The 10,645-nt window shown below is 47.9% G+C and overlaps 1 protein-coding gene across 1 annotated transcript in view; it reads left to right on the forward strand.

Moving 5' to 3' along the window:
* The first annotated feature begins 4,358 nt into the window (after positions 1-4,358).
* Positions 4,359-10,645, forward strand: part of LOC116461181 (uncharacterized) — a 64,344-nt gene continuing 58,057 nt past the window's right edge. Inside the window, exons 1-2 of the mRNA XM_032142674.1 lie at positions 4,359-4,801; positions 8,591-8,660. Of these exons, the coding sequence (XP_031998565.1) occupies positions 4,453-4,801; positions 8,591-8,660 (419 nt within the window). The 5' untranslated portion in view covers positions 4,359-4,452. The remainder of the gene's footprint in view (positions 4,802-8,590; positions 8,661-10,645) is intronic.

Here is a 10,645-nt window from a genome sequence, read left to right on the forward strand (position 1 = left end):
AAGGATGGCTACAAGGATAAGCCATTATCTGTTACCACTTCATCTCCTGAGATTCCTTCCATCACGTTTCCTCCACCTCCACCCATTGGAATCGGATACAACTGCACCCCGGAGTCCTTGCCCTGTGACCTTGGGCAAACAGATTCACCACTGAGCCTCTGCTTTGTCACCTGTGAAACAGGGATAGTAGCAGCCTTCACCTCCTAGGGTTCTGGCAAGGGTTCGATGAGAAAATAGATTTAAGACTCTTTGCAGCTGTGAGGTGCAGACAGCAGTCAACATATGCACACAAACACACACACACATTCACATGCACCTTGACACCCACACACTCACATATCAGGCCAGGTTATTAGAGCATTTCTGCAATGGTGGGTCTTCTCTTCTGACAAATAATTTTATCAAGTCCTTCTATTTCTCATTAGCCTGAGATAGGTCTCTCTTACCAACCTTTGGAGGATGGGGTCTAACACCCCAGCTTGGTTTTCGGAGTCCTCTGCCTTACACCACCACCTGACCTGGTTAAGAACATTTTCTGCTCCTCCTCAGCCCCTACTGGACTCCCTGGCCAGGCTGATCTTCCTCTCCCAAGAAATACTAAATAGCAACTCCTCTGACTTCCCTAACCCCACCATGAGTCATTCCTCCAGTGACTTGCTGTCCTCTCGACCAGCCATGAGCTCCCAAACCAGAACTTCACATTCTACCTTTGGGATTCAGCCCCTAGGATAAGGGAGACTAAAGCCCACCATGTGCCAGACTGGACTCTGGGTGGACACTCGAATTCTTTATTTCATGGAACCTTCACATTCTTTACAAAGGGAATGTCAATTTCACAGAGAAGAAAATTGAGGCTCAGAGAGGTGGAGAGATAGTAAGCTCAAGATCTTTCAACCAGTAATTATTTCTCAAGCTCCTACTGGAACCTGGCCCTGTGCAAAATTCTGAGGACACAATGTTGACAAAAAATGGACCACACCCATATGAGCTCATGTATGAGGGAGCCAGAGCCACTGGCAATCCCAGTGCAGGGATGAGTGCTGCTGAGAAGGGCGTGACAAACATGACATACAAGTGCAGAATTAACACACTGATGAGTGAGTCAGCAGTGGGGCAAGAGCTGGTTCCAAGAGCCAATGGGCATTTAGAGGCTTTGAAAAAGGAAGGTGAGAATAACATTTTCAAGTTAGAGATCAATCTGGTTAATGTTCTACAAGGCAATAAGGCCACATCTTTGGAGCTATTTTTTTCTGCCAGACAGAAGCCATTTGCACCCACCAGACAAAAGTCTACAAATTAGCCCCAATCTGGGCCTTAACCAAATAGGAAAGACAAACTCAGGTATATTCTTCTACAGAACTAACTAATCCTTCAGTGGGGCTTTTAAACCGTGCCCCAGTATGGCAACGAGATGAAGCACTGCCTTCTTTTGCCTTATTTCCAAATTTGGGATACTTTGTCTTATTAAAGGAAAGTACACTGGCTTCATTCAGCCTGAACAGGGCAGAAAAAGACTTCTTGAAGAGGAAATTCCTGAACTGAGATTTAAAAAATAAGTAACAGGAAGCCAGATAAGTGCAAAGGAGCCAGTGTAAAGGAGTTCCAAGGAGCCAGCACCTGGCAGAGGCCAGCCTTCCCTGTGTGCACTGGCTGCTACTGAGCTCTGCAGCCCGATTCACACCACTCTCTCCATCACTCCCTGCACGGGCAACACCAGCCTCCTGCCAGTTTCTAAAATGAACCACAGGACTCCTGCATGAGCTACTCCCTCTGCCTGCAACACTCCCTGGATCTTTCCTGCTTGTCCTCCAATCCAGAGGCTGGGCTAAGTTCCCTTGTCAAACTCTTCCATAGTAACCATGTCCAGCACTTCTTTGTAGCCCTCATCACAATTTGTAATCATACACTGGCCCTGTGATTATGTGATTACCATCCTCTCCTCTACTGCCCTAGTTGCTGCCTCAGGGCAAGGAGGGTGTTGATTCACTCATCGATGTAACTCCTATGCTAAGCCCATAGGAGGCACCCAACAAATATTAGAGGGATGGGAGGATGGATGGAGTGATGAGAAGGAGGATGAGAGGATAGATGGATGGAAGGAGGGAGGTTGAATGGATGGCTGGATTGATGCAGGAGAGCATGGATGGGTGGATGGGTGGGAAGGAAGAAAGGAAAGGGGAGAGGGAGGGAGGGAAGAGAGCAAAGGGGGAGAAGGAAGAGCATAAAAGTTGGAGTCTGCTTGGCATTTTAGGAGAACTGAGAGTCCCTGGCTGGCAGGTTTGGAACTAGAAGCAAACCTCAGTACATCTGACTTTTCCCACTGAGTTTCTCTGCTTTTCATCATGATCCTGGGTTCAGGGCAATCACCTTTTTAAAAAAATGACGCATGATCCCCAACAGGCAAGGAGCCATGACCTCTGTCTGAACCTTTGGTTCCTCTTCTAGAGAAACTGGGGCTATACTTAGAAAACAGGATAAAAGATTGCAAAAATCTGTCTATTCTCAAATTGCACAACCCTAGCGCGGCTAGTCAATGGCTCAACTTTGGGAGCTGGCGGGGCTCAGCCTCTCAACAGACTTGTCCTCCTGGCTCTGCTTCAATGACAACAGGCCAAGCCCTCATGGTAGAAGGTGCCGTTCCCACCAACCTGGGCCTTCTGCCCCTGCAGGCCCTCTCTGGGCAAGGTCAGCTGGTGCGGCAGCCGGTCGCATGGATCTGGGCCACAGACCTGTCTCCAGAATGAGGCCGGGTGAGAGTTTAATGGCAGAAGGCTGCAGCCTGACTAAGGCTGTCGGCTTGATTCTGCCATGGCTCCCCCCATGCCAGTAAATGGACCCTGTGCACACGCAGATTAATGCGTTATCGCTAATGTTTTGTGCCTGATGCAAAGGCACTCGGGCAGCCAGGCCGGGAGCTGCCATTACCACAGGACCTTTCGCTGGAAAATTTTTCTTGGGGCAATTAAATCTTCAGCTGTCTCCTCCAAGGGAGTGCCAGCTTGCATTTTAATTATCCTCAAAAGAGGGAAGTAGGGGAAAGGACACAAGGCAAAGAATGAAAAAATAACAACCTGCTTTATAAACACAGTGGTTTCTCCCCTTTCAACTCCAAAGTGCCCTTGACCTTTAGATTCCTGCCTCCCAATACCCTTGGAAGGACCCCTTTAATGGGAAGAAGGGAGAGGAGGTAGGAGAGAGTGTTTCTTGAGTGTGGAATAAGTGTTAGTGCAGTGCATTATGCCTGGTTAATTTTTAAAAAATTTTTTTTATAGAGACAGGGTTTCCCTATGTTGCCTAGGCTGGTCTCAAACTCCTGGGCTCAAGTGATCTTCCTGCCTCAGCCTCCAAGTAGCTGGAACTACAGGTGCATGCCAACAAGCCCAGCTAAGTTTAAAAAAAATTTTTTTGTAGAGACTGGGTCTCCCTATGTTGCCCAGGCTGCTCTCAAATTCCTGGGCTCAAGTGATCCTCCTGCCTCAGTCTCCCAAAGTGCTGGGATTAGAGGCGTGAACTACCATTCCCAGCCTCATGGAAAGTTCGAGAACCGGCAAAACTCATCTCTCAGGTGCTGGGGAGAGGGAAGCAATTGACTAAAAGGGACAAAGGGAACTTTTGGGAACCTGGAAATGCTTATCTTGATTGAGGTGGTGTTTACATGGGTGTATATTTCAGTCAAAACTCATCAAACTGTATGCTTAAAAATGAGTGCATTTTATTGTTTGTAAGTTAATACTTTAATAAAGTTGATTTTAAAATAATAATAAAATAATACGAGTTAATATTTATCTAGATCTTACTATGTGCCGTCCTAGTTGTGCTTCCTATGTGTTAAGCCGTTTATCCCTCACTCCAATCTGTGACATAGCACTGAGTGCCCCATTGCCCAAATGAGGAAATTGAAACACGGAGAAGTTTGACAACTTTCTAAAGTGACGCAGCTAGTAAGAGGCAGGGCCTGAGTTCAAATGGAGGCAGATTTTAAGCCTATAGCTGAACAGCGAAGTCCAAGATTACCCAACTGGTTATTAGTAGAGGCAGGATTAAATCCCGGTGCCTTTCCAACGTGATGAAACTGGTGGAAGAGGAAAACGCATTCATTCACTAGGGAAATATTCACTCGTCGTCTACTGCAGGTCGAACTGTAGACACAGAGAGCAACAGACAAATCCCAGGCCCTTGTCGGGGAGGAAAGGGATCATGGAATAATCAGAAAAATGAATGCGAAATACGGCCAGCGATGAAAGCTCAGAAGGCGAGCTTACCCCGGACCCAAACGCGCAATACTAACCGGGAGTGTAAGGAGGCCACGCCCTCCTCACGTATTTGTGCCCAAATGAGTTGCCTCCCCAGCGTGCACCAAATTCCTGAGCCACCTGCTCGGAGCTCGATTTCCCTTTCAAGCTGTGTGTTCTGCGGGGGCAGGGAGAGCTGCAAGGGCTCATCTTTCAGAACATGCTGCAAAGGCCCTTTGAAGTCATCCGCCCTGCTCTTGGCACCTTGCACCTGGAGCTGAGCTCTTCCAAAAATGACCCCTGCGCATTCCGCTGGTGCCGCCGCCCAGCCCAGGCAGTCGCGGTCCAGAGCAGGGGAAGCAGCAGCGCGGCCGACAGCTGGGAGAGCCGAGGCCCTGAGGGAGGACCCTGCCTCAAGCCAAGCAACCAGGCCCTGCAGCCCTCTCCCCACCCCTGTGTGGCCCTGGCGCAAGGAACCGGGACGGGGCTTTCAGGCCTTGAAGTTCAGACTTGCTCCACCAAACCTTCCCATCACTGGCTGATGGAGGGCCCCGAGCTGGGCGCTGTGGGTACGTTATCCTATTTACTTCTCTCGGTAGCCCTGCACCATCGCCTCTGGTTCCCAGGTGAGCACAGAGAAGCAGATGACTTGCCCAAGATCACACAGGAATGGAACTGGCGTCTGGACCTCTCCCCTAATATCCCACAGCCTGCAGAATCTCACCCCAGCCCCTCTCCATCCCCTGAAACAAACACTCGACACCACTTAGTGAATGTTCTTTCAGAGGTCAGACCCTATAAATTCATTTCCTGGCTCCTCCATTTCCTGACTGCGTGACCTTAAGCAAGTTTCTTAACCTCTCTGTGTCAGCGTCCTCCTCTGTAGAATGCTGGCAAAAACTGTACCTATCCCAGAAGGCTGCTGTGAGGACAAAATGAGAAAAGACAGTAAAAGTGGTTAAAACTGTGCCCAGATGATAGTGAGCCCTCAAAAACTAGTCACTATTCTAATGCCATAGACTTGATTAATTTCTGGTTTTTCATAAGTGGATTTACATCTATACATTAAAGGCACCTTTCCAAGTAAGACATACAGGTCTACCTCATTCTTTCAAGCAGCTTCATAACATTCTTATATTCATTCTTTCATTCACCAAACATGTGTAGAGCGGGCAGCTCCTGTACACCAGGCAAGGGCACACAACACACTCAGTCCTTGCTCTGAGTTCTCATGGGAGGGATAATTGACAAATGCATGAATAAATAGTTGAGAGCATTTCATCTTATACTGAGTGCTATGAAGAAAATAAGATGGGGCCAGGCACTGTGGCTCATGCCTGCAATCCTAGCACTTTGGGAGGCCAAGGCAGGCAGATCATTTGAGGCCAGGCATTCAAGACCAGCCTAGGGTTTTAGTAGAGAAAATCCATCTGTACTAAAAAAAAAAAAAAAAAAAAAAAAAAAAAAATGCTGGATGTGGTGGTGCATGCCTGTAATCCCATCTATTCTGGAGGCTGAGGATTGTTTAAACCGGGGAGGCAGAGTTTGCAGTGAGCTGAGATCTCACCACCGTACTCCAGCCTGGGTGACAGAGTGAGACTCTGTCTCAAAAAAAAAAAAAAAGAAAAAAGAAAAGATGGACAAAGTGTTAAAGAGACACTGATTGGGAGAGGGAAAACAATTTACAGACAATGCGTGAAGTCCCCAGGGATATGGCATTTTACTGCCACCGGAAGGAAGAGAAGGAAGGAGCATGGAGCAGTCCAGGCAGAGGAAGCAGCCAGGGCAAAGGCTGGGAGGCTGGACTAAGCTCAAGTGTGATTCAACTGGAGGTAGAGAATGAGCATTTTTGAAACCAGGTTGGAGAGTCAGGCCAGGGCCCAATGAGACAGTGCCTGTGGATTTTATCCTGAGAGACATGTGAAGTCCCTGAACCCGGGGGTCCTGCAGCTGTGTAGGAACAGATTGGAGAGGCACCAGTGGAGGAACCAGGAAGTTGTCAGGCTACAGGATTCAGAGGCACGGGCAATAGGCGATGGTGGTAGGGACTAGGGATGCGGCCTCCAGCCTGGAACATGTCTTGGTGGCAGAGCCCACGGGACCAGCTGATGGGGAAGACAGAGTTGAAGGAAAAAAAGCAACAAGTTGCCACTGACAGATGTCAACATAATAATTGAATTAACGAATTCCCTATTGATGGAGAGCTGGACTGTTTCTATTTTTTCCCTACTTGCAAACAATTTTGTCTTAAACATTATTGCATAGATATCCCCAGATGTGAGATGCTTGGATCAAAGGCGTGAACTTTTTTTTTTTTTTAATCATATCCAGATGGCCTCATTGCCTCCATTCCACTTGTGTACAACATGCAGGAGTTCCAGTTTCTACCCTGGAACTTTCTCCTCCTGCTGTGCTCCTGGGAACACTCTGCCCAACCCCTCCACCTCTGGCACAGACCCGGTCTCCAGTGCATTTGTATTTCTTGCTGCAATCTGGAATTATAAGTTGTTAAGAAGAAAACCTCAGAACCAGGCTAAGTGGCTAAAAAGACTGCCCAGGGGCCTCTTTTTCCAGCAGGAGGCAGAGAGAGGCTTCCAACACCCTGAAGAGGGCCAATTTACCCCCATTCTTCCAAATACAAGGAATTGGCTTTTTTTTTTTTTTTTTTTTTTTCCCCTGTTCAGGCCTGAAAACAAGCCAGAGCATTGAATGGCCATGAAAACAAGCAGTGAAAACAGGCCCTGAGGTTACAGGAAACCCTTCTCCCCACCACTCTCTGAGCAGCAGGAAGGAAGGGAGCCACTGTCCTCTGGGTCCTCTGCCCTTCAGCCCCCCTGGAGGCCCACTGGCCTTCCCCATCTCACATCTGATCAATGCCCCCCTGGTTGTGGCCACCACCTGCTGCCTGACCCCCATTCCATGCCAGCTTTTGCTACTAGAGTTTCCTTTTCATAAGTGGCCTTTTTAAAGGAAGTATTTTCTTTTAATCAGCAGTCACTGCATCTGTAACAGTGCTGAAGCAGAATTTTGTTATTTTCCCATCACTTAGCGCTTATCCGTTCCATTTATTTGGGGGAAGAGTCGCTAAGATTTCAGAGATTTGTAACTCGCTTGTGCGCGGTATCTGATTTTCACTTTGGCACTTGGAGATGCTTTTGAAGGTGGTTTATGTTATCTTTCCAAGACTTACCTGGTGAGTTACTTAATCAAGATAGGATTTTGAAACATACTGCTTCTTAATATCTTGTCTTTTGTTTTTGTTTTGTTTTTTTGAGACAGAGTCTCGCTCTGTCGCCCAGGCTGGAGTGCAGTGGCATGATCTTGGCTCACAGCAACCTCTGCCTCCCCAGTTCAAGCGATTCTCCCACCTCAGCCTCCCAAGTAGCTGGGATCACAGGCACACACCAGCACACCTGGCTAATTTTTGTATTTTTAGTAGAGACGGGGTTTCACCGTGTTAGCCAGGCTGGTCTCGAACTCCTGACCTCAGGTGATCCACCCACCTTGGCGTCCCAAAGTGCTGGGATTACAGGTGTGAGCCACCATTCCCAGCCTATCTTGTCTTTTAAAACAAGTGACTTTTTTTTTTAATAGCAAAATAAATGGATAGCAACTCTTTGACACTGCTAGTAACTATTATTAATTGACTGCTTAGGAAATGTCAGCTGCCAGGCTGGGCTCATTCCCATTGGATCTTCTCCGCAACTCTCTAAGGGAGGTGTGAGTTTTTGTATACATTTAATGTGTGAGGACACCAAGGCATGGAGAAGTTGACTACTATTAGTAACTTACCCAAAGTTACAGACCAGGGCAGAACTGAGGTGCAGTTTCCATACTCCCCAGGGCCCTTCCTTTGTAACCATGGTTACAAAGCCTCTCAGAGGGAAGGCGGCAGGTTCTCCTGCAGGTCACTGTGGCAGTGACATGGGCAGGGGTGGCAGACAGACACATGTTCCCGTTTGTCCTTACTGTTGTCTGTGGCAGCTCTTCCTTCCGACTGCTGGTCCAGCCGATCCATGGGCCTTCCAAGTCCACACCAGAGGCAGAATCCCTTGTTCTAGATGACTCCTAAAGGCTCAGCTTCTCTAATTCTCTGATGGGATGCTGACTAAGGCACAGGGGTTTCAATTCTATTTGGGAAGTGACCTGTCCCCTCCATCTAGACTAGACAGATTTAACAAATAAAAATACAGGACCCCCAATCACATTTGAATTTCATAAAAATAATGAATACTTTTAGTATATATCATGCAATATTTGAGATATAAAAATCACTTGCTGTTTGTCCGAAGTTCAAATGTAACTGGGCATAGATATCCTGTATTTTCTCTGTCAACCCTCTCTCCGTCCCCCAGTAGATGCCCTTCCAGAGAGACCTGCCAGACTGAGCCGCTTCCATCAGCCAGACGTGAGAATAAGAGCATTTAGGTAAGTGCTTGGTCAGCATGGAAGAGCCTTGGGGAACTGAGTGGGATGGGACAGGCTGACGAGCCTTACAGGGCCTCGGTTTCCCTGTCTTGGGCTACAATGTGGAGCTCGGAAATCCCCAAGGAGCCCACTGTCCACACATTGACGGTCACTGCTTTTAACATAAAGTCCAGCTTCCCTAGTGAGGCACTGAAAGGCCCTGTCTGCCACCCCACCTCGCCTCCTGCCCAGCTCACACAGCCACCCGGAAGGACTTAAGAGTCCCTCCCAAAACAATCTCTTCTCACCTATACTTTCACTCTTCTTGCCTGGAGAGCCTCTCCTTTCCTTGTGTGTTGTTTAAACTCCTATTCACCCTTTATGCCTTTAATGCCACCTCCTCCCGGAAGCCTTCCCTGACCACTGCAGGAAGAGAGGCAGTTGCGTTCACTTCCCTGTCACTTTGGGCCTCTTTGACAGTTTGATTACAATAAAATTACAGCTTATGCAAGTTTAACATGCTCTTCAGACAAAAGAAAAAATACAGAAAGAAAGACAAGAAGAGAGAAAGAAATTAAGTAAGGACCATGTGGCCCAATGGGCACACACCCTAAGTGGTTATGAGATAGAGGCAGAATCTGCTGTCTGAGGCTCAGTCCCGATAGGCCCCTCATCCTACAGCTACCTAAGGACAAGTCTTTAAAGATAAGCTGGGAAAAAAAAAAACAACTAGCAGTATAGTAGGAAAGAATGAGGGATTTGGCAGACCAGACTACCCTAAATTCAGACTCCAGCTCCGCCGCTTCCTGGCTGTATAACCCTGAACAAGTTGCTAACTCCTCTGTGCCTGGGGCTCCTCATCTGTAAAGTGAGCATAAGAAAAGTACCAACCTCAAAAGGTTGTTGAGAGGATAAAATGAGCTTAACACCTGTGAAGTGCTCACAGTAGCTCCTAATACACACTGGTATTGGATTATATTATGATTTAATATTACCCCAGCCAGTACCCTCTGTGGAAGGAAGAGGAACCTGCTCCAGGGCTGCAGGGAACCCTAACTGTGCTGGACTCACTAGGAGACTGAATATCAGTCCCCAACCTAGTGCCTCTGAGGATTTGCCAGGGGTACTTTTCATTACACTTGATTTTTGCTTTCCAAGCTGACTCGACTGAGTAGCACCCTCAGAGAAATCTAACCGTCAGATAGACAGTCCTGGGTGAAAATTCCCATCCACCATTTCTATAATAGTCATGTGACCTTAAGCGAGTCACACTTTGTGTGAGCTCTGCTCGCTTCACCTGTCAAATGGAGACGATGATACCCACCCCCAGGGCATGAGGAGTTAACACCTGTGCTGATGCCTGCTACCTGGTAGACACCTGATACCAAGGCCGCTGTGATTAATTTACTCTTTCCACCGCTGTTGTTACACGGTTTCGTTTTCAGTTTACATGCTCTTCACCCCACAGCCTGAGAGCCCTCAAGGATGGGGATTCGTTCCAAGTCAGCTCAGGCTCCCATGGTCAAGTCTATACCAAAAACCATGGAGGCACTCAAATATGAGAGGCGGAGGGAGGGAGGGAGGAAGGAAGGGAGGAAGGAAGGAAGGAAGGGAAGAAGGAAGGAAGGAAAAAAAGAAAGAAGGAAGGAAAAGAAGAATGAAGGGAGGGAGGGAGAGAGAGAAGGAGGAAGGAATAAGAGGGGAAGGAAGGAAGGGAGGGAGGAGGGAAGGAAAAGAGAGAGGGAGGGAAGGAAGGGAGGGAGGGAAGGAGGAAGGAAGGAAGAGAGGGAGGGAGGGAGGAAGGAAGGAAGGAAGGACAGAGAAAGAAGGGAAGGAAGGGAGGGAGGAAGGAAGGAAGGAGAGAGAAAGAAGGGAAGGAAGGGAGGGAGGGAGGAAGGAAGAAGGAAGAAAGGAAGGAAGAGGGGAAGGAAGGAAAGGAGGAAGGAAGAAGAGAGGAAGAAGGGAAGGAAGGAAGAAGGGAAGGAAGGGGGAAAGGAAGGAAGGAA

The sequence above is a fragment of the Hylobates moloch genome, unplaced genomic scaffold (assembly GCF_009828535.3).
Source record: "Hylobates moloch isolate HMO894 unplaced genomic scaffold, HMol_V3 SCAFFOLD_21, whole genome shotgun sequence".
NCBI classification, from domain to species: domain Eukaryota; kingdom Metazoa; phylum Chordata; class Mammalia; order Primates; family Hylobatidae; genus Hylobates; species Hylobates moloch.